We start from the raw sequence: 24,664 nt of genomic DNA on the forward strand, positions 1-24,664 counted from the left end.
CTGCTCCCCCAGCTCTGCCATCTCTGGCAGCCTGCTGTGACTGAATGTTTATGCCCTCAAAATACATACACTGAAACCTAATCCCCACTGTGAAAGTACTGGAGACGGTGCCATTGGGAGGTGACAGGTCATGAGGGTGGAGTCTGCCTGAATGGGACTAGTGCCTTTATAAAAGGGACCCACACGGCTCCCTCACCCCTTCCACCACATGAGGACACAGGAATTGGGTCCTCACCAGACACCAAATCTGCCAACACCCTCACCTTGGACTTGCCTGAGCTCTGGTCTCTGTGAGATCAGCCTGGACAGACACAGCCCCAGCAAACTAACACAGGACCTGACAGCGAGAATTCCCAAACAGCTTCTCTCTGCTGTACAACCTGCCTCCTCCAGGTGAGGACGTGCCTTCTGTTCTCACAGCCTCGCTTCCTGTGCTTCTACTCTTCCTCCAGCAAAGGGAACTGGGTCTTATTTTCAGCCTCTACATACATAACCAGCCTGCACGCCCCCAGGGCACTTCCCACCCAGCCCGGGGCACAGGGAGCTTTCCAACATCCACTTCCATTCAGCACTTACTATCCAGTACAGTGAAGTCGCTCAGTCATGTATGACTCTTTGTGACCCCATGGTCTGTAGCCTACCAGGCTCCTCCCTCCATGGGATTCTCCAGGCAAGAGTACTGGAGTGGGTTGCCATTCCTTTCTCCAGGGGATCTTCCTGACTCAGGGATCCAACCCAGGTCTCTCACATTCCAGGCAGACGCTTTAACCTCTGAGCCACCAGGGAAGCAGAAACCTCTAAACCCTGACTCAGCTGACCTTTTCCCAGGCATCTGTCTTAACAAGCTCCACATTGAGACAGGTTCCTCAGAGGCAGAAATGAGAGCTGGGCATCCTAGTCTCCCTTATTCTGCCCAGTATGGGTCCTTCCCCTCTCCTGGCTCTCCGTCCTCCTTATAAACTAAGAGGTTTTGTGCAGGGACATCTGTAAGGGCATTGATCCCAGTGCACACAGCAGGGCATTAATAAGTGCAGCTGGAAGGCTTGTTGGCTTTAACAAGGTGAACAACAGCAAGGTAAGCAACCATGGGGTAGATGTGGATGCTGTTGTAGCAAAAGCAAGCTCATGCAGCTTTCAAAAAGGCCAGTCTAGACTCCATCAGAGGCTTCAGTCAGCGTGTATTAGGACACATTATTCACAGAAAAGCATAAGAGTTGTTTTACTTCAGTCATTCTGTGGCCAGGCAAAAGCAATTTGTATTCCAGAAACACAAAAATGAGAGTCAAGATTTCCACCAGATTCTAGATCTCTAGTTCCACATTCAGGCTAACCCTACATCATGGGTCTAAGTATTAAATCAAATAAGCATCCATGAAGCAACGCTAAACGATTAAATTCATACTTAGATGTGGAATAAGTTAGTCTTAATTCTAGGCCTTATTAAGAATTTCCAAACCTACAGAATAATAAGCATAAACCAACAGCGCCTTTCCACAGAAGCCCTGTGTCAGTACCGAAAATTTTGCTTCCGATGTGCCTTAAACACATGATGGAGGAAAAGGACTGACACTAAGTACTAGATTACTGGGTCCAACTCTACAATTTAAAAACCATTCACCATCTTTCTTACTTCAAGGCTCTGGATCCATCACAGTGTCTGGTTATTAACTGCAGGTCACAGGGAAATCTCCCATCTATTCATCACTCCCTAAAGCACAGACCCCACTGTCCTTCACACATTGGAAGCACCTGCTGTATTTTCCTGTCCTGACCTCATCATGATGCAAAATTCTCTAAGATGGATCTTCTGTGGAGGGAAGGGAGGGGAGAGAGGGACACCAGGGCAGAGTGAGCTGAGTCTCCTGAAGCACAAAGGCTTTCCTGAGCTCTCTTCCCCAATCTCTACAGGGTTCCTGGAAAGCAGAGATGATAGAAAACAGGAGCTAACTCACTGTTTGAACAAGTGCCTGCTGACTCCTACATCCACTGCGCTGAGCGGATCGTCCAGGAGGTAGATGTCTGCATCCTGATACATGGCTCTAGAAAACGTAGAGAGACGTCAGGAGAGGATACTACACACTCCCTGGGTCCCACCTTTGAATTCATGACGGCGTCCAACAACTCCAGGTTCATTCCAGGAGCCCAGGGAAAGGGCCAAGACCCTGCTTCACACAGGCCAACCCGGTGAGCGGGGTCTGCATGCTCACGTCCACTGGGAGGTGCAGAGGAGGAGGGGCAGGATGGCAACTGAAACCCCACTTACCTGGCGAGGCTGACCCGGGCTTTCTGTCCTTCACTCAGCGGGGTTCCCCGGTCTCCTATCTCAGTTAGATCATTTTCCTTCAAAAGCTGTAAATCCTACATGGAGATAGAAAAGGAGAAGGAAAAAAAAAAAAAGATCTAAAATATGTTCTCCTGCCATCCTAACTTTTTAGCATCAGTTCTCCCCACAGTGTTTGATCAACGAGTATATTTCATAGTGGCTAAACCATAACACTGAACAATTTAAAAAATCCTCAGGTTTTCTTTTTGTTTGTTTGTTTTCATTCTGTAGTTTTTCACATTTATGCATCTGACCATTCTAACAGATATTTATTGTGTATCAATATACACCAGACATTGTTCTGGGCACAATGAATTCAGCCATGAGGAAACAAAGCCCCTAGAGTTTCTCTCCACAGTGGAGGATGAACAATAAGGAAAATTAACCTGAGTGCAAGTACTGAGGATGAGAAGGAAAAGGAAGTGGGCTCAGGTGGGGCAGAGAGTAAAGGAGGGAAGTGAGTCCACACTGGGGTGTGAGGGCTCTGCTCAGAGCGGAGGTGAGCAGATCCGGGAGAGGGGGAGGGGCTCAGGCAGACCTGGAGAGGCTGCTCCACACAGAGGGATGGGCGAGTGCAGGGGCCACGGGGAGGTGTCCAAGGTATTCAGGACAAGCAAGGAGGCAGGAGAGCGGACCTGAGTAAGAATGAGGGAAGCAGGGCAGAGACAGAGCAGGAGGAGCCTGGGGTCACTCCAGTAACAGGAGGAGTGGGAGAAGGGAGAACTGACCTGGTCTGAGATTTCTACAGAATCACTTCTGTGCTTTGCAGAAAACAAGCAATATGGGAGAATGAGTGAGGATAGATACAAGTATGGAGGCTACTGGAATAATCTAAGTAAGAGACGACGGTGGCCAGGACCACAGTGGGAGCAGCAGGGATGGAGAGATGGAACACACTCCAGACACATTCTGAAGGCAGAGTCTGCAAGAACTACTGATGGGATGGGTGTGGGTTGTAAGAAGAGCACCATGGTGTTTGGAGCATGAGGAAGAACAGGGTCACCGTTTACTGAGTTGTTACTGATGAAAGTCAAAGTGAAAGTCACTTAGTCATGTCTGACTCTTTGTGACTCCATGGAATTCTCCAGGCCAGAATACTGGAGTGGGTAGGCGTTCCCTTATCCAGGTGATCTTCCCAACCCAGGAATCAAACCCAGGTCTCCCACACTACAGGCGGATTCTTTATCAACCGAGCTATCAGGGAAGTTCTGCTACTGATGATTGATGCCTGTTTTCTCATTAATCCAACAGGGGGACCCCATTCACAGTGTGAATCACAACATTCAAAGCTTGTGACCATGAGGACAAGAGAGAGGGTGTCTCCATCATAACCCTCCCTGACAGCCACAAAGACACATAGACAGACACAGGTTCCCTGCTCACTCAAAGCTTAACAAGGGAGGATCAAATGAAAAGCAGCAATTGTTCTGTCATGTAAATTCATTATTTCATCTTATTTCTTCATCAAGCTCAGAAGTTAATACCATCTCTCCCTCCTGGTTTTCATACCATTTTAAGATAGGCTCCAGCCATACATACACACACACTGTTTTCTGGACCTCCGTTTGACTGTTGACAGTCCTTGCAAACTGTTATTACTTTTTAATTTTATTTTTTTTTATTTATTTATTTTTTCTAATTTTATTTTTAAACTTTACATAATTGTATTAGTTTTGCCAAATATCAAAATGAATCCGCCACAGGTATACATGTGTTCCCCATCCCGAACCCTCCTCCCTCCTCCCTCCCCATACCATCCCTCTGGGCCGTCCCAGTGCACCAGCCCCAAGCATCCAGCATCGTTCATCGAACCTGGACTGGCAACTCGTTTCCTACATGATATTTTACATGTTTCATTGCCATTCTCCCAAGTCTTCCCACCCTCTCCCTCTCCCACAGAGTCCATAAGACTGTTCTATACATCAGTGTCTCTTCTGCTGTCTCGTACACAGAGTTATTGTTACCATCTTTCTAAATTCCATATATATGCATTAGTATACTGTATTGGTGTTTTTCCTTCTGGCTTACTTCACTCCGTATAATAGGCTCCAGTTTCATCCACCTCATTAGAACTGATTCAAATGTATTCTTTTTAATGGCTGAGTAATACTCCATTGTGTATATGTACCAAAGCTTTCTTATCCATTCATCTGCTGATGGACATCTAGGTTGCTTCCATGTCTTGGCTATTATAAACAGTGCTGCGATGAACATTGGGGTACACGTGTCTCTTTCCCTTCTGGTTTCCTCAGTGTGTATGCCCAGCAGTGGGATTGCTGGATCATAAGGCAGTTGTATTTCCACTTTTTTAAGGAATCTCCACACTGTTCTCCATAGTGGCTGTACTAGTTTGCATTCCCACCAACAGTGTAAGAGGGTTCCCTTTTCTCCACACCCTCTCCAGCATTTATTATTTGTAGACTTTTGGATCGCAGCCATTCTGACTGGTGTGAAATGGTACCTCATAGTGGTTTTGATTTACATTTCTCTGATAATGAGTGATGTTGAGCATCTTTTCATGTGTTTGTTAGCCATCTGTATGTCTTCTTTGGAGAAATGGCTATTTAGTTCTTTGGCCCATTTTTTGGTTGGGTCATATATTTTTCTGGAGTTGAGCTGTAGGAGTTGCTTGTATATTTTTGAGATTAGTTGTTTGTCGGTTGCTTCATTTGCTATTATTTTCTCCCATTCTGAAGACTGTCTTTTCACCTTGCTAATAGTTTCCTTTGATGTGCAGAAGCTTTTAAGGTTAATTAGGTCCCATTTGTTTATTTTTGCTTTTATTTCCAATATTCTGGGAGGTGGGTCATAGAGGATCCTGCTGTGATGTATGTCAGAGAGTGTTTTGCCTATGTTCTCCTCTAGGAGTTTTATAGTTTCTGGTCTTACATTGAGATCTTTAACCCATTTGGAGTTTATTTTTGTGTATGGTGTTAGAAAGTGGTCCAGTTTCATCCTTTTACAAGTGGTTGACCAGATTTCCCAGCACCACTTGTTAAAGAGATTGTCTTTAATCCATTGTATATTCTTGCCTCCTTTGTCAAAGATAAGGTGTCCATATGTGCGTGGATTTATCTCTGGGCTTTCTATTTTATTCCATTGATCTATATTTCTGTCTTTGTGCCAGTACCATACTGTCTTGATAACTGTGGCTTTGTAGTAGAGCCTGAAGTCAGGTAGGTTGATTCCTCCAGTTCCATTCTTCTTTCTCAAGATCGCTTTGGCTATTCGAGGTTTTTTGTATTTCCATACAAATTGTGAAATTATTTGTTCTAGCTCTGTGAAGAATACTGTTGGTAGCTTGATAGGGATTGTGTTGAATCTATAAATTGCTTTGGGTAGTATACTCATTTCCCCTATATTGATTCTTCCAATCCATGAACATGGTATATTTCTCCATCTATTAGTGTCCTCTTTGATTTCTTTCACCAGTGTTTTATAGTTTTCTATATATAGGTATTTAGTTTCTTTAGGTAGATATAATCCTAAGTGTTTTATTCTTTCCGTTGCAATGGTGAATGGAATTGTTTCCTTAATTTCTCTTTCTGTTTTCTCATTATTAGTGTATAGGAATGCAAGGGATTTCTGTGTGTTGATTTTATATCCTGCAACTTTACTATAGTCATTGATTATTTCTAGTAATTTTCTGGTGGAATCTTTAGGGTTTTCTATGTAGAGGATCATGTCATCTGCAAATAGTGAGAGTTTTACTTCTTCTTTTCCAATTTGGATTCCTTTTATTTCTTTTTCTGCTCTGATTGCTGTGGCCAAAACTTCCAAAACTATGTTGAATAGTAATGGTGAAAGTGGGCACCCTTGTCTTGTTCCTGACTTTAGAGGAAATGCTTTCAATTTTTCACCATTGAGGATAATGTTTGCTGTGGGTTTGTCATATATAGCTTTTATTATGTTGAGGTATGTTCCTTCCATTCCTGCTTTCTGGAGAGTTTTTATCATAAATGGATGTTGAATTTTGTCCAAGGCTTTCTCTGCATCTATTGAGATAATCATATAGTTTTTATTTTTCAATTTGTTAATGTGGTGTATTACATTGATTGATTTGCGGATATTGAAGAATCCTTGCATCCCTGAGATAAAGCCCACTTGATCATGGTGTATGATCTTTTTAATGTGTTGTTGGATTCTGATTGCTAGAATTTTGTTAAGGATTTTTGCATCTATGTTCATCAGTGATATTGGCCTGTAGTTTTCTTTTTTTGTGGCATCTTTGTCAGGTTTTGGTATTAGGGTGATGGTGGCCTCATAGAATGAGTTTGGAAGTTTACCTTCCCCTGCAATTTTCTGGAAGAGTTTGAGCAGGATAGGTGTTAGCTCTTCTCTAAATTTTTGGTAGAATTCAGCTGTGAAGCCGTCTGGACCTGGGCTTTTGTTTGCTGGAAGATTTTTTATTACAGTTTCAATTTCCATGCTTGTGATGGGTCTGTTAAGATTTTCTATTTCTTCCTGGTCCAGTTTTGGAAAGTTGTACTTTTCTAAGAATTTGTCCATTTCTTCCACGTTGTCCATTTTATTGGCATGTAATTGTTGATAGTAGTCTCTTATGATCCTTTGTATTTCTGTGTTGTCTGTTGTGATCTCTTCATTTTCGTTTCTAATTTTGTTGATTTGATTTTTCTCCCTTTGTTTCTTGATGAGTCTGGCTAATGGTTTGTCAATTTTATTTATCCTTTCAAAGAACCAGCTTTTGGTTTTGTTGATTTTTGCTATGGTCTCTTTTGTTTCTTTTGCATTTATTTCTGCTCTAATTTTTAAGATTTCTTTCCTTCTACTAACCCTGGGGTTCTTCATTTCTTCCTTTTCTAGTTGCTTTAGGTGTAGAGTTAGGTTATTTATTTGACTTTTTTCTTGTTTCTTGAGGTGTGCCTGTATTGCTATGAACTTTCCCCTTAGGACTGCTTTTACCGTGTCCCACAGGTTTTGGGTTGTTGTGTTTTCATTTTCATTCATTTCTATGAAAATTTTGATTTCTTTTTTGATTTCTTCTGTGATTTGTTGGTTATTCAGCAGTGTGTTGTTCAGCCTCCATATGTTGGAATTTTTAATAGTTTTTCTCCTGTAATTGAGATCTAATCTTACTGCATTGTGGTCAGAAAAAATGCTTGGAATGATTTCTACTTTTTTGAATTTACCAAGGCTAGCTTTATGGCCCAGGATGTGATCTATCCTGGAGAAGGTTCCATGTGTGCTTGAGAAAAAGGTGAAATTCATTGTTTTGGGATGAAATGTCCTATGGATATCAATTAGGTCTAACTGGTCTATTGTATCGTTTAAAGTTTGTGTTTCCTTGTTAATTTTCTGTTTAGATGATCTATCCATAGGTGTAAGTGGGGTATTAAAGTCTCCCACTATTATTGTGTTATTGTTAATTTCTCCTTTCATACTTGTTAGCATTTGTCTTACGTACTGTGGTGCTCCCGTGTTGGGTGCATATATATTTATAATTGTTATATCTTCTTCTTGGATTGATCCTTTGATCATTATGTAGTGACCTTCTTTGTCTCTTTTCACAGCCTTTGTTTTAAAGTCTATTTTATCTGATATGAGTATTGCTACTCCTGCTTTCTTTTGGTCCCTATTTGCATGGAAAATCTTTTTCCAGCCCTTCACTTTCAGTCTGTATGTGTCCCCTGTTTTGAGGTGGATCTCTTGTAGACCACATATGTAGGGGTCTTGTTTTTGTATCCATTCAGCCAGTCTTTGTCTTTTGGTTGGGGCATTCAACCCATTTACGTTTAAGGTAATTACTGATAAGTATGATCCCGTTGCCATTTACTTTATTGTTTTGGGTTCGAGTTTATACACCGTTTGTGTGTTTCCTGTCTAGAGAATATCCTTTAGTATTTGTTGGAGAGGTGGTTTGGTGGTGCAGAATTCTCTCAGCTTTTGCTTGTTTGAAAAGCTTTTGATTTCTCCTTCATACTTGAATGAGATCCTTGCTGGGTACAATAATCTGGGCTGTAGATTATTTTCTTTCATCTTTTTAAGTATGTCTTGCCATTCCCTCCTGGCTTGAAGAGTTTCTATTGAAAGATCAGCTGTTATCCTTATGGGAATTCCCTTGTGTGTTATTTGTTGTTTTCCCCTTGCTGCTTTTAATATTTGTTCTTTGTGTTTGATCTTTGTTAATTTGATTAATATGTGTCTTGGGGTGTTTCTCCTTGGGTTTATCCTGTTTGGGACTCTCTGGGTTTCTTGTACTTGGGTGATTATTTCCTTCCCCATTTTAGGGAAGTTTTCCACTATTATCTCCTCAAGTATTTTCTCATGGTCTTTCTTTTTGTCTTCTTCTTCTGGAACCCCTATGATTCGAATGTTGTAGTGTTTAATATTGTCCTGGAGGTCTCTGAGATTGTCCTCATTTCTTTTAATTCGTTTTTCTTTTATCCTCTCTGATTCATTTATTTCTACCATTCTATCTTCTAATTCACTAATCCTGTCTTCTGCCTCTGTTATTCTACTATTTGTTGCCTCCAGAGTGTTTTTAATTTCACTTATTGCATTATTCATTATATATTGACTCTTTTTTATTTCTTCTTGGTCCTTGTTAAACCTTTCTTGCATCTTGTCAATCCTTGTCTCCAGGCTATTTATCTGTGATTCCATTTTAGTTTCAAGATTTTGGATCAATTTCACTATCATTATTCAGAATTCTTTATCAGGTAGATTCCCTATCTCTTCCTCTTTTGTTTGGTTTGGTGGGCATTTATCCTGTTCCTTTATCTGCTGAGTATTCCTCTGTCTCTTCATCTTGTTTAAATTGCTGAGTTTTGGGTGTCCTTTCTGTATTCTGGCAGTTTGTGGAGTTCTCTTTATTGTGGCGTTTCCTCACTGTGTGTGGGTTTGTACAGGTGGCTTGTCAAGGTTTCCTGGTTAGGGAAGTTTGTGTCGGTGTTCTGGTGGGTGGAGCTGTATTTCTTCTCTCTGGAGTGCAATGAAATGTCCAGTAATGAGTTATGAGATGTCTATAGTTTTGGGGTGACTTTGGGCAGCCTGTATCTTGAAGCTCAGGGCTGTGTTCCTTTGTTGCTGGAGAATTTGCTTGGTATGTCTTGCCCTGGAACTTATTGGCCCTTGTGTGGTGCTTGGTTTCAGTGTCGGTATGGATGCATTTGATGAGCTCCTGTCAATTAATGTTCCTTGGAGTCAGGAGTTCCCTGGAGTCAGGGTTTGGACTTAAGTCTCCTGCTTCTGGTTATCGGTCTTATTTTTACAGCAGTTTCAAAACTTCTCCTTCTATACAGCACCATTGATAAAACATCTACATTAAAGATGAAAAGTTTCTCTATAGTGAGGGTCACTCAGAGAGGTTCACAGGGTTACATGGAGAAGAGAAGAGGGAGGAGGGAGTTAGAGGTGACCCAAATGAGATGAGGTGAATCAATAGTGGAGAGAGTGGGCTAGCCAGTAGTCACTTCCTTATGTGCACTCCACAACTGGACCACTCAGAGATGTTCACAGGGTTATACAGAGAAGAGAAGGAGGAGGAAGGTAACAGAGGTGGCCAGAAGGATAAAATTGGGGAATGAAAAGGAGGGAGACAGATCCAGCCAGTAATCAGTTCCCTAAGTGTTCTCCACCGTCTGGAACACACAGAATTTCACAGAGTTGGGTAGAGTAGAGAGGGGTTAGGGAGGAGACACAGGCGACCTGGTGGAGAAAAAGGAGAGTCCAAAGGGAGAGAGAGCAGTCAAGCCAGTAATCTCACTCCCTAGTGAAAAATGGGTCCTGAAGATTGGGTCCTTAAAGGTACAAAATTGGTAACAAATACATAAAAGCAAAAATTAAAAATCTAGAGTAGAGTTTGGAATTTCAAAAATATGATTTTAAAGAAAAGAAGAAGGAAAAGAAAGAGAGAAAAAACAAACAAACAAAAACAAACAAGGTCGCGAAAATTATAAAGAAAGTACAGGTACAAAATTGATAACTAATACCAGAAAGCAAAAATTAAAAATCTAGAGTAGAGTTTGGAATTTCAAAAATACAATGTTAAAAAAAAAATAAGAAGAACAATAAAGAGAGAAAACAAACAAACAAATACGAACAATGTCACAAAAATTATAAAGAAAATACAGGTACAAAATTGATATCAAATACCAAAAAGCATAAATTAAAAATCTAGAGTAAAGTTTGGAATTTCAGATATACAATGTTATATAAAAGAAGAAGAGAAAGAAACAGAGAAGAAGAAAAAAAAAAGTCACAGAAATTATATTAAAAAAACTATAGGTACAAAATTGATAACATATACCAAAAAGCGAAAATTAAAAATCTAGAGTAGAGTTTGGAATTTCAAAAATACAATGTTAAAGAAAAGAAGAAAAAAACAAAACCAAAAAAAAAAAAAAAACAAGGTCAAAAAAAAAAAAACAAGGTCAAAAAATTATAAAATATATATATATGAAGTTTGCTGAAGAAGAAAAAAATAGGGTCTTTTTTTTTTTGCAAAGTAATAGGCTATAAAAGTGAAAATTAAAGGAACAATAGAGGACTTAAAAATTTTTTTTTAATTAAAAAAAAAAAAGAAAGAATGATCGTAAAAATAATAAAAATATATCTAGGACTTTTTTGGGTTTTTTTTGTGGGTGTTGTGGGTTCAGTTCATTTTTGGCTAGTTCCTTGGTCAGATTTATATTTCTCAAGATCTATAGGCCCCTTCCTATGTAGTCCGTAGTAACCACAGGGTTTTGATCTATTGCCTGTAGCTTCCAAGGCGTTTCCCTCTGTTATATCTTCTTCTGTTTGCTAGTCTCTTCAGTATCTGGTTTCCGCCCTGACGCAAAGGGCACGGTGGAGGACACTTTTTTTTTTTTTTTTAGGCTTACTTGTTCAGTCGCGCTGTGGGGAGGGAGGGAGGGATGCTGCAAACAAATAACACTGGCGTGGGCTCGCAGTGCCTCAGCCACCCTGGGTCTGCCCCTGCTCACGGAGCGTGTAGCCTCCCTGTCCACACTGCTTGGACTCTAGGTTGTTCTGCCGGGAACAATCCGAGGCTGGCCCTGGGCTGCATGCACCTCCCAGGTCCAAGCCGCTCAGGTTCAGGCACTCGGGTAGTCCTCAGAGGCACAGATTCAGTTGGGCCTGCGTTTTGTGCTCTTCCCAGGTCCGAGCAGCTCAGGTGATGAGGTGTTTGGCGAGCGCCAATGCTGCGACTTATCGCCTCCCCGCCACTCGGTTATCTGGGTGTAAAACCGGCGCACCTTCTCAGGCAGATGTTGACTGTCCGGACCCCCAAGAAGTTTTAGTTTGCAAAGAAGCCTGCTTACAGTTTTATAGATAATGTCTCTCTGGGGCTGCAATTGCCCCCTTCCAGCTCTGGCTGCCTGTCACCGGAGGGGGAAGGTCTGCAGCCGGCTATCTCTGTTCAGTCCTTTGTTCCGTGCGCGGGCCTGGCGGTCTTAGGTTAGGGCTGGCTTTTCACGTGGTAGATATCCCACAGTCTGGTTTGCTAGCCCAAATTATTTCGCTCAGATAGCGCTCAGGGTATTCAGGCCAGATTCTTTACTCTGAGCGATGCAGCCCACGCCGCGCCTCCCTGCCCAGCCCCGGCTTGCTAGTGGCGTGTGCAGGCGTCTGTGCTGCTTCTCCACTGGGGGAGTTACCGTAGGGCTCACAATCTGCAAGTTTTAATTGTTTATTTATTTTTTCTCCCTGTTATGTTGCCCTCTGTGCTTCCAAAGCTCGGCACAGATTCGGCAGTGAGAAGGTTTCCTGGTGTTTGGAAACTTCTCTCCTCTCTTTTTAAGATTCCCTTCCCGGGACGGAACTCCGTCCCTCCCTCTTTTGTCTCTTTTTTTTTGTTTTTAATATTTTTCCTACCTCCTTTCGAAGAGTTGGGTTGCTTTTCTGGGTGCCTGATGTCCTCTGCCGGCATTCAGAAGTTGTTTTGTGGAATTTACTCGACGTTTAAATGCTCTTTTGATGAATTTGTGGGGGAGAAAGTGTTCTCCCCGTCCTACTCCTCCGCCATCTTGGCTCCTCCCCTGTTATTACTTTTTATCCTTTAATTTTATTAATGTATTTTTCTGGTTTCCTTCCCCAAATAGCATTGCATTATAGTACAGCAATCGCAACATGCTCTAGAAAAGTTCACTCTTTCACTTAGCTCAGTTCGAGCATAAGAAACAGGCTCTCTTCAACTCTGGTGGTAGGACTTTGAGTGTGTTGTTGACTTTGCAAATTATTAATGGACAAGTCCCAGATGGGAAGAACATTTTAAAGGATTTGAGGTAAAATCCAAGTCAGGCTAATTTCCCAGCCAGGATTTTCTGATTAGGTTAAAGGGAAAAGCCTGACTTGAGCATATATTACAATTCTTCCCACTGACAGGAAAGTGTTCTTATTCATGTTATTTTCCTCTAAGTTAAATTTAACCAATTTTCACTGAACAGCAGATACACAAACTAGAGGTGAACTAGGAAATGAAGAAGCTGGTTTGATACCATCTACCAAAAACATACCAAGGACCCTTCAGCAATGGTGGAGACTTAACAGTAGAAATGCTATGGAGCAGACTGTTGAAACAGTTGATGAGCGCCCTGGCAGACGAGGGTTGGATTCTGGAGTCAAACAATGGAACCCCACACCTTCATTTACTGCTTGTCTTCCGTTTGGAATTGCCCCTCCTCTCATGGCCTGTCAATATCCTGCCTATCCTTCCAGGCTCAGCCCAAACACACTCTCCCAGGAAACCATCCTGGACTCACTCTCTTCCTGCTGGGTTCCTAAGGCTTTGCGTATATTTCTTCTGAAGGACCTGTCCTATTCTGCTCAATAATTTGTATGCGTGCATATAGCTTCTCTCAGCTCCTGGTGGGTAAGATCTGTGAACCAAGCACTGTGCTGCACCCTAATACTGATTATCTCTAATCTTTGCAACAAGCTACATGGTAAGTACTGACCCCATTTCCCAGATGAGGAAACTGAGACTAAGTGAGGTCACATCACTGTTCTGAGAGTCAGTTCAGTTCAGTTGCTCAGCCGTGTCTGACTCTTTGTGACCCCATTGACTGCAGCAGGTCAGGCCTTCCTGTCCATCGCCCATTCCCGGAGTTTAATCAAACTCATGTCCATTGAGTTGGTGATGACATCCAACCATCTCATCCTCTGTCGTCCCCTTTTCCTCCTGTCTTCAATCTTTCCCAGCATCAGGGTCTTTTCTAATGAGTCAGCTCTTCACATCAGGTAGCCAAAGTATTGGAGTTTCAGCTTCAGCATCAGTCCATCCAAGGAACATTCAGGACTGATTTCCTTTAGGATGGACTGTTTGGATCTCCTTGCAGTCCAAGGGACCCTCAAGAGTCTTCTCCAACACCACAGTTCAAAAGCATCAATTCTTCGGTGCTCACCTTTCTTTATAGTCCAACTCACATCCATACATGACTACAGAGAAAACCATAGATTTCACTAGGTGGACCTTTGTTGGCAAGTAATGTCTCTGCTTTTGGATATGCTGTCTAGGTTGGTCATAACTTTCCTACCAAGGAGTAACTGTCTTTAAATTTCATGGCTGCAATCACCAACTGCAGTGATTTTGGAGCCCCCAAAAATAAAGTCTGTCACTGTTTCTACTGTTTCCCCATCTATTTCCCATGAAGTGATGGGACCGGATACCATGAGCTTAGTTTTCTGAATGTTGAGCTTTAAGCCACCTTTTTCACTCTCCTCTTTCACTTTCATCAAGAGGCTCTTTAGTTCTTCTTCATTTTCTGCCATAAAAGTGGTGTCATCTGCATATCTGAGGTTTTTTATATTTCTCACGGCAATCTTTATTCTAGCTTGTGCTTCATCCAGCCCAGCATTTCTCATGATGTATTCTTCACATAAGTTAAATAAGCACGGTGACAATATACAGCCTTGATGTACTCCTTTCCTAATTTGGAACTAGTCTGTTGTTCCATGTCCAGTTCTAACTGTTGCTTTCTGACTTGCGCACAGATTTCTCAAGAGGCAGGTCAGGTGGTCTGGTATTCCCACCTCTTGAAGAATTTTCCAGAGTTTGTTGTGGTCCACACGGTCAAAGTTTTGCATTGTCAATAAAACATAAATAGATGTTTTTCTGGAACTCTCTTTCTTTTTTGATGATCCAGCATATGTTGGCAATTTGATCTCTGCTTCCTCTGAATTTTCTAAATCCATCTGGAGCATCTGGAAGTTTACAGTTCATGTACTGTTGAAGCCAAGCTTGGAGAATGTTGAGCATTACTTTGCTAGTATGTGAAATGAGTGTAATTGTGTGGTTTTGAGCATTTTTTGGCATTGACTTTCTTTGGGATTGGAATGAAAACTGACATTTTCCAGTCCTGTGGCCACTGCCGAGTTGTCCAAATTTGCTGACATATTGAGTGCAGCACTTTCACAGCATCATCTTTCAGGATTTGAAATAGTTCAACTGGAATTCCATCACCTTCACTAGCTTTGTTCATAGTGATACTTCCTAAGGCCCACTTGACTTTCCATTCCAGAATGTCTGGCTCTAGGTGAGTGATCACACCATCGTGATTTTCTGGGTGGTGAAGATCTTTTTTGTATAGTCCTTCTGTGTATTATTACCATCTCTTCTTAATATCTTCTGCTTCTGTTAGGTCCATACCATTTCTGTCCTTTATTGTGCCCATCTTTGCATGAAATATTCTTTTGGTATCTCTAATTTTCTTGAAGCAATCTCTAGTCTTTCCCATTCTGTTGTTTTCCTCTATTTCTTTGCATTAATCACTGACGAAAGCTTTCTTATCTCTCCTTGCTATTCTTTGCAACTCTGCATTCAAATAGGTATATGTTTCCTTTTTGGCTATTGAACAGAAGAACTAGAATCTGACCCAGCTCATGTCAGTTCAGAGACTTTTGCTCTTTCACACCATAGTGCCTCTAGTTTCCATGCTTATCCATGGTGTTGTGCTGCCTTTCAATTGAGGAAGTTTAGAATTAAGAACTTCTTAAAAAGTGAGCAATGGATGAAGGTGTAAGGGGGCATGTAAACAGAGACCCTAACCAGGGTGTGTCTCTTCCTTCACCAGAAAAGCAAGGTCACCAAAGAAAGGGGCACACCCTGGCTGGGTCTCTGGAATTTGATCTGGGTGTCAGGAGCTGGATGTGATTAAAGCAAAGAGGAAATGCCTGAAATCTGTTTACTCCACACCCCACCTTCCATGGAATCTAGGGTTATGCAGAAACAGATCTGAACTTGAGCTATAAACTCAGAGATGAGCTGTTTGATCCCTCAAGTATCAGTTTCTCCTACTATAAAATTAAGATAGGAACATCAAGGATACTCATAAAGAATTAATAAATCATGTGACCATGCATAAGCACACCAGCTGCGAAGGACCACGCAGAAGCGTGGCCGAGAGGAGCTACCCCTCGCCCAAGGTAAAGGGCGACAACCGAGAGTGCCAGACTGCGACAGCGCAGGAGCAGCCAAGAGGAGCTACCCCATGTCTAAGGTCAGGGGCGGCAGCAGAGATGAGCAACCCCACATCCAAGGAACGGCAGCTGCATGGGCGCAGGAGGGCCGAGAGGAGCTATTCCACGTTCAAGGTCAGCAGGGGCAGCCGTAAAGAGATACCCCTCATTCAAGGTAAGAAGCAGCGGCTGCACTTTGCTGGAGCAGCCGTGAAGAGATACCCCATGATAAAGGTAAGAGAAACCCGAGTAAGACAGTAGGGTTGTGAGAGGGCATCAGAGGGCAGACACACTGAAACCATAATCACAGAATACTAGCCAATCTGATCACACAGACCACAGCCTTGTTTAACTCAAAGAAACTAAGCCATGCCATCTCGGACCACCCAAGACGGACGGGTCATGGTGGAGAGGTCTGACAGAATGTGGTCCACTGGAGAAGGGAATGGCAAACCATTTCAATATTCTTGCCTTGAGAACCCCATGAACAGTATGAAAAGGCAAAATGATAGGATACTGAAAGAGGAACTCCCCAGGTTGGTAAGTGCCCAATATGCTACAGGAGATCAGTTGAGAAATAACTACAGAAAGAATGAAGGGATGGAGCCAGAGCAAAAACAATACCCTGTTGTGGATGTGACTGGTGATAGAATCAAGGTCCAATGCTGTAAAGAGCAATATTGCATAGGAACCTGGAATGTTAGGTCCATGAATCAAGGCAAATTGGAAGTGGTCAAACAGGAGATGGCAAGAATGAACATTAACATTTTAGGAATCAGCAAACTAAAATGGACTGCAATGGCTGAATTTAACTCAGATGACCATTGTATCTACTACTGTGGGCAGGAATCCCTTAGAAAAAATGGAGTAGCCATCATGGTCAACAAAGAATCCGAAATGCAATACTTGGATGCAATCTCAAAAACGACAGAATGATCTCTGTTCATTTCCAAGGCAAACCATTCGATATCATGGTAATCCAAGCCTATGCCCCAACCTGTAATGCGGAAGAAGCTGAAGTTGAACAGTTCTATGAAGACCTCCAAGACCTTTTAGAACTAACACCCAAAAAAGATGTCCTTTTCATTATAGGGGAAAGAAGTCAAGAAACACCTGGAATAACAGGCAAATTTGGCCTCTAATATAGAGTTTTGCCAAGAGCATGCACTGGTCATAGCAAACACCCTTTTCCAACAACACAAGAGAAGACTTTACACATGGACATCACCAGATGGTTAACACTGAAATCAGATTGATTATATTCTTTGCAGCCAAAGATGGACAAGCTCTATACAGTCAGCAAAAACAAGACTGGCAACTGACTGTGGCTCAGACCATGAACTCCTTATTGCCAAATTCAGGCTGAAATTGAAGAAAGTAGGGAAAACCACTAGACCATTCAGGTATGACCTAAATCAAATCCCTTATGATTATACAGTGGAAGTGAGAAATAGATTTAAGGGACTAGATCTGATAGACAGAGTGCCTGATGAACTATGGATGGAGGTTCGTGACATTGTACAGAAGACAGGGATCAAGACCATCCCCAAGGAAAAGAAATGCAAAAAAGCAAAATGGCTGTCTGACGAGGCCTTACAAATAGCTGTGAAAAGAAGAGAAGTGAAAAGCAAAGGAGAAAAGGAAAGATATAAGCATCTGAATGCAGAGTTCCAAAGAATAGCAAGGAGAGATAAAAAAGCCTTCCTCAGTGATCAATGCAAAGAAATAGAGGAAAACAACAGAATGGGAAAGACTAGAGATCTCTTCAATAAAATTAGAGATACCAAGGGAACATTTCATGCAAACATGGGCTCGATCAAGGTCAGAAATGGTATGGACCTAACAGAAGCAGAAGATAATTAAGAAGAGGTGGCAAGAATACACAGAAGAACTATACAAAAAAAGATCTTCACAACACAGATCATCACGATGTTGTGATCACTCACCTAGAGCCAGACATCCTGGAATGTGAAGTCAAGTGGGCCTTAGAAAGCATCACTATGAACAAAGCTAGTGGAGGTGATGGAATTCCAGTTGAGCTATTTCAAATCCTGAAAGATGGTGCTGTGAAAGTGCTGCACTCAATATGCCAGCAAATTTGGAAAACTCAGCAGTGGCCACAGGACTGGAAAAGGTCAGTTTTCATTCCAATCCCAAAGAAAGGCAATGCCAAAGAATGCTCAAACTACCACACAATTGCACTCATCTCACACACTAGTAAATTAATGCTCAAAATTCTCCAAGTCAGGCTTCAGCAATACATGAACCGTGAAATTTCAGATGTTCAAGCTAGTTTTAGAAAAGGCAGAGGAACCAGAGATCAAATTGCCAACATCCGCTGGATCATTGAAAAAGCAAGAGAGTTCCAGAAAAAACATCCATTTCTGCTTTATTGACAAAGCCTTTGACTGTATGGATCACAATAAACTGTGGAAAATTCTGAAAGAGATGGGAATACCAGACCACCTGACCTGCCTCTTGAGAAACCTATACGCAGGTCAGGAAGCAACAGTTAGAACTGGACATGGAACAACAGACTGGTTCCAAATAGGAAAAGGAGTACGTCAAGGTTGTATATTGTCACCCTGATTATTTAACTTCTATGCAGAGTACATCATGAGAAACGCTGGGCTGGAAGAAGCACAAGCTGGAATCAAGATTGCCGGGAGAAATATCAATAACCTCAGATATGCAGATAACACCACCCTTATGGCAGAAAGTGAAGAGGAATTAAAAAGCCTCTTGATAAAAGTGAAAGAGGAGAGTGGAAAAGTTGGCCTAAAGCTCAACATTCAGAAAACTAAGATCATGGCATCTGGTCCCACCACTCATGGCAAATAGATAGGGAAACAGTGGAAACAGTGTCAGACTTTATTTTTGGAGGGGCTCCAAAATCACTGCAGATGGTGACTCCAGCCATGAAATTAAAAGACGCTTACTCCTTAGAAAGAAAGTTATGACCAACCTAGATAGCATATTCAAAAGCAAAGACATTACTTTGCCAGCAAAGGTCCGTCTAGTCAAGGCTATGGTTTTTCCAGTAGTCATGTATGGATGTGAGAGTTGGACTGTGAAGAAAGCTGAGTGCTGAAGAATTGATGTTTCTGAACTGTGGTGTTGAAGAACATTCTTGAGAGTTCCTTGGACTGCAAGGAGATCCAACCAGTCCATTCTGAAGGAGATCAGCCCTCCAATTTCTTTGGAGGGAATGATGCTGAAGCTGAAACTCCAGTACTTTGGCCATCTCATGCGAAGAGTTGACTCATTGGAAAAGACTCTGATGCTGGGAGGGATTGGGGGCAGGAGGAGAAGGGGACGCCAGAGGATGAGATGGCTGGATGGCATCACTGACTCGATGGACGTGAGTCTGGGTGAACTCCGGGAGTTGGTGATGGACAGGGAGGCCTCGCATGCTGCAATTCATGGGGTCGCAAAGAGTTGGACACGGCTGTGCGACTGAACTGAACTGAACTGTTTCCTGTTTATGTGTGTGCATGCACACGTGTCAGAGACAGATACAAAAATGATTTGCACATGAACTCTGAATAAATAGGAGCTATTGTCTCACTGTTTCACATTTGTTTCCCCTCTTCTTACCCAGTCTATGTACCATTTAATAAAAATCTAGCTCATTCCTCCTAACTTCACATCATTTCTGCAAAAGCACAATCTCCTGTTAACATGAGCCCAAGAGAAAGAAATAGCAGCCATTAAATGAATAATTCTGTTCTGTCCACATTATCATAAAATGCTGCTCACCTAATACTGTCTATGGTGTTCAAGCCATTGTTCAAGCAGAATTACTATTTCCTCACAAAGAGAGTTTGCAGCCTTTAACACCAAACCTTTGAAAGTTTGTCCCAGCTTTTTCCTCACTGTATAAAAGAATATTCAGATGTCCAAACTGCCCTGAAGAGACCAGGGGGAGCCCTTTAAAACTGTTTTTCACTGATGTTTATAACCCAAGAGAATAACAAACTATTTATCGGTATTTACATTTTTCTTTGTTTCTGCCAAATTATATTCTATCAGATAAGTTTAGTTTTCCTCATTCATTCACTAATTTCATCTAAATCCTAATGTAGAGTTAAAACATTTCACTTTGCCATTTTCTGTGAAAATCAATGCCCTTTCTGAAAATAATCTCTTCTCCAACAAAATGATACAGTATTAAGAAGAAACATAAGCATTCTATTTTCTTTAAATAATAAATTATAAATAAAAAATGAAGTAACGCAGGAAACCGACAGACTGAAAGGGACTGAGGAGGCAACAACCAAGCACAATGGACAGACGTTATGTGGAATCTGATTCCAACAACAGCGAACAAGGTTTCTCAGTGAGATGTCTAACAACACGTAAACTCAGATTAGAAGGTTGATGACATTCAGGAATTTGGGTTATTTTTCAGGTGAAATAATGTGGTGATTTTTTTCCAAAGGGAAAAGATTTTTTTGTCTCTTAGATGAAACTAATGAAATGTAGACAGATGAACTAATATGATGTCTAGGATCTGCTCCAGCATAATGTAGGTTGGGGGTGGGGCAGGCAGAGCACAGGGGTAGAGATGCAGCAAGACCGGCCACCGGCTGATTCTGACTAAAGCTGGAAGTGGTACATAAGGATTCATTACACTGTGCTTGCTATTTTAGAAATTTATATAATTGTTAAAAGTGAATGAAACTTCATAGAATGGACTGATCCCCTCAAGGGGAAAAAGAAAAAAAAGGCATTCTGTGAGTGTTATCATCAGGATTAAAACAGCAATGTATACACCTGCATATTTACCCAGAAGACCAGTTTTAAATAATCAGCAACAATGATTTTTCAAATTAAAAAAGTAAATAAAAACTCTCAACAAATCTTGTAGGTTAAACCGATACTATTATTATTTAAAATTCAAGTATATCCAACTTAGGAGTCATTACCCACCTCTTTCAAAGCACAAGCCTTTATTACTTTTACATATCGTTCTTCTTCGTATTTCTTCCCAAATAAAATGTTACTCCTCACAGTTCCTGAGAACACCCAAGGCTGCTGAGAAACATACACGATCCTCCCGTGCACGCTGGCCTGCCCCTGGCTCGGGGGCAGCTCCCCCAGCAGAGCACATAACAGTGATGACTGAAACAGACGGCAATACACACACATGAACAGGCAGCACTCAGGACAGAACATGCCCCGCAGCACAGCCGACCCCACCCTGGCACTTGATACATGATAGAAAGCTTGTGTTTAGAACACGATAATGTATAGTTCTGATAGTTGCAACCAAAAAGTTGAAAATAACACTGTTTGTCAATGTAAACCCACAGTTGACAAGAAATACTAATAAAATGCTACAACAATCTACTGTGCCCAAGAATTTCCCCCAAATGAAGCGCTATACTCAACAAAGACTAAATAAAAATGTTTAACATTCTTAACTAGCAGAGCAGCCCAGCAGGATGTGTATTTCTTGCATCTGATGTTTATGCAGCTGTTCGTACATCTGAGTATCCTTCATTTGGCAAATACTTGTTCTTAAAAAGCTACATGTAAAAACTATATCCAAAGATCATTATTAAAAGAACTCTGAAGTGAGTTGTGTCCAAAGAGCAAAAGTCCGTCACAGAAGAAATCATCAACCTCTCACGTACACACTTACGTTTAGATTTCTGTATTTTGTTGTACAGAACACAAGAGACTAAGTGAATGTACATATGTCCTTCAAATCTTGTACACCACACAGATGCGGTGTGTCTGTGTCCCCACATCACAGTGCTAGTGCACTGGGCTAAAATAATCCGCCTGCATATCTGTCTCACCCCAGAACCTGGTTGTCTCCGGATGGCAGAGGTGTCAGTGTCTCGCTCACATCTGTTTCTTTAGCTCCAGCACATGGCTGCACATTCACTACATGTGCACTGAGAGGATCAAGGCAAGTCATGTGAGAAAACGCTCAAAGCTTCCTGGAAGAGCCTTCACAACCTCCAGACTTCCCGGAGGGACCACTGTCACAAAAAGAAGTCCCCACTGTCTCATTCTGTCCTGAATAGATGTCACATAAATAACGTCCTTCACTGAGATGTCCAAACATCCGACAAACAGTTCCCAACTGTGCAACATGAAGCACCAAGAAGGAAAACACAGTGTGCATTTACCCAGATTTATGTGGCCATGAAACCTTCTTGCAAAACGAATGTCCCATGGAACACACCTAGAGGAAAGCGATTCTAGATTTGCCCAGTTCAAACTGTGTTATACACAGCTTTAGGCTCAACTCTTAAGAATTTTTTAAAATATTCATTTATTTATTTTTGGCTGTGTTGGGTCATAGTTGCAATACTTAAGATCTTTCATTGCAGCACACAGGCTTAGTTGCCCCGAGGCATGTGGGATCTTAGTTCCCCGACCAGGGATCCAACCCGTGTCTCCTGCATTGGAGGGCAGATTCTTAACCACTGGACCACCAGGGAAGTCCCTCAACTCTGAGAATTTAACAGAGGCTGTGGCGTTGCAGCAAGCTGAACAAGGTATCATGGCTTACCTTTCCTGCTCCCACAGGTCCAACCACAGCTAACAGTTCACCAGGTCTGACAGTAAACGAAAGGCCTTGTAGGGTTGGGGTTTCTGATTCCTGCAAATTAAAGTTTATAAAAATGTGCCCCTTTCAATAAATTAACACACATTACTTCAGAAAGTAGAGAAAATAACAAAATAGTCACTGATATGCTAAACATAGCCCACATTTTTCTCCTTCCTATTTTAAGATAATGTGTTCTACAGGACTTTTCATCCAATCTTTTCTCTTCCAGGGTCTGAAACAACTTCAGTTGCCTTTAGAAGGCTCCTTTTACTAGCTATCCATATGGACACAGTATTAGATAGCCACAGAATTTAGCAGTTGAAATGACAAGCTGAAATTTGAAATGCAAATTTTATGATGTATACTAACTTATTAAAATAATACACTTAATAGGATAGTCAATATAGGAAGTTTTTAATCATTTATGTTTTCATTATGACCCTTGGTTTTAACTATTTCATTAATCTCCACGATGTGGCAGCTTAAGTACATGATTAGCCTGGCCCTCTACTAATAAATTGAAACCTCCACTATCTCTCCATTTTCATTTGATAAAAGAATGAATCTCAGTAATGCTAAGGGAGCAGGTCACTTTGCATGATGAAGTCTTTCTTGGCAAAGTAACTCTTATAAATACCCGTCAAAGCTCTAACTTCACAAGAGCTCTAATTTAACACCAACAATGACAACAAAAAAAAATAGGGAATTAAGAAATTAATTATGACTTTGTGGGTCAGAGTGTTGAGACCTCAATTTTAATATGTGTTAAATGCGTTACCTGTCCTGGCTAAACAGGGGCCATAAAGTACTTCTGCTGTAAGAAAGCAAAAAAATATGGAGGTACATGCAACAGCACACAATCCAGTGTGAGGGAGAAGTCATGCCAATTACAGGTCATATTCCTGAGAGACTTAAGGGTGTGTGTATGTCTTTACATGTTCTTAGTGTTAAGAAAATTGTCAGTAACTGATAATTTTTGTTTTTAAAGAGAGGTTACAGTTCATCAGTAAAATGCCCAAAAAACTTAAAGTACAAAGTGTGGACAAACTATTGCAATAATCTTCAAAATGAAAAAATTTCTCTGGGAAGAAATGAATTATAAAACATTAACTTTTTTTTTCTTTTTTAGAAATTTTTTGCTACGGGTGTACATGTGTCCCCCATCCTGAAACCCCCTCCAAACTCCCTCCCCATCCCATCCTTCTGAGTTGTCCCAGTACACCTGCTGTGAATGCTCTGTTTCATGCATCGAACTTTGACTGGTCATCTATTTCACATATGGTAATATATATGTTTCAATACTATTCTCTCAAATCATCCCACCCTCACCTTCTCCCACAGAGTCTAAAAGTCTGTTCTTTATATCTGTGTCTCTTTTGCTGTCTTGCATATAAGGTCGTCATTACCATCTTTCTAAATTCCATGTATATGCTTTAATATACTGTATTGGTATTTTTCCTTCTGACTTACTTCACTCTGTATAATAGGCTCCAGTTTCATCTACCTCATTAGAACTGATTTAAATGTGTTCTTTTTAATAGATGAATAATATTCCATTGTGTATATGTACCACAACTTCTTTATCCCTTCATCTGTCAATGGATATCTAGGTTGCTTCCAAGTCCTGCCTATTGTAAACAGTGCTGCAATGAACAATGGGATACATGTATCATTTTCAATTTTGGTTTCCTCAGGGTATATGCCTCAGAGTGGGATTGCTGGGTCATATGGCCAGTACTCTTGCCTGGAAACTCCCATGGATGGAGAAGCCTAGTAGGCTGCAGTCCATGGGGTCACGACGATCAGACACAACTGAGCAACTTCACTTTCACTTTCATGCATTGGAGAAGGAAATGGCAAGCCACTCCAGTGTTCTTTCCTGGAGAATCCCAGGGACAGGGGAGCCTGGTGGGCTGCCGTCTATGGGGTCACACAGAGTCAGACTAGAGTGACTAGAGAGACTTAGCAGCAGCAGCTGCAGCATGGTGGTTTTATTCCTAGCTTTTTAAGGAGTCTCCATACCGTCTTCCATAGTGGCTGTATCAATTTACATTCTCACCAACAGTGCAAGAGTACTCCCTTTTCTACACATCCTCTCCAGCATTTATTGTTTGTAGACTTTTTGATGATGGCCATTCTGATCAGTGTGAGGTGATATCTCATTGTCATTTTGATTTGCATTTCTCTAAAAATGAGTGATGTTGAGCATGTTTTCATGTATTTGTGAGCCATTTGTATGTCCTCTTTGGAGAAATGTTTGTTTAGGTCTTTTTCCCACTCTTTGATTGGGTTGTTTGTTTTTCTGGCATTGAGTTGTATGAGCTGTTCAAATATTTTTGAAAGTAATCCCTTGT

The 24,664-nt window shown here is 41.4% G+C and overlaps 1 protein-coding gene across 1 annotated transcript in view; it reads right to left on the minus strand.

The window, feature by feature from the left end:
* LOC113902492 (multidrug resistance-associated protein 4-like) overlaps positions 1–24,664 on the minus strand; it is a 276,118-nt gene that overhangs the window by 193,791 nt on the left and 57,663 nt on the right. The window contains 4 exon segments of the mRNA XM_027557827.1: positions 1,953–2,039; positions 2,264–2,358; positions 20,675–20,866; positions 22,272–22,361. Of these exon segments, the coding sequence (XP_027413628.1) occupies positions 1,953–2,039; positions 2,264–2,358; positions 20,675–20,866; positions 22,272–22,361 (464 nt within the window).

This window comes from Bos indicus x Bos taurus, chromosome 12, assembly GCF_003369695.1.
Source record: "Bos indicus x Bos taurus breed Angus x Brahman F1 hybrid chromosome 12, Bos_hybrid_MaternalHap_v2.0, whole genome shotgun sequence".
In the NCBI taxonomy this organism is placed as follows: domain Eukaryota; kingdom Metazoa; phylum Chordata; class Mammalia; order Artiodactyla; family Bovidae; genus Bos; species Bos indicus x Bos taurus.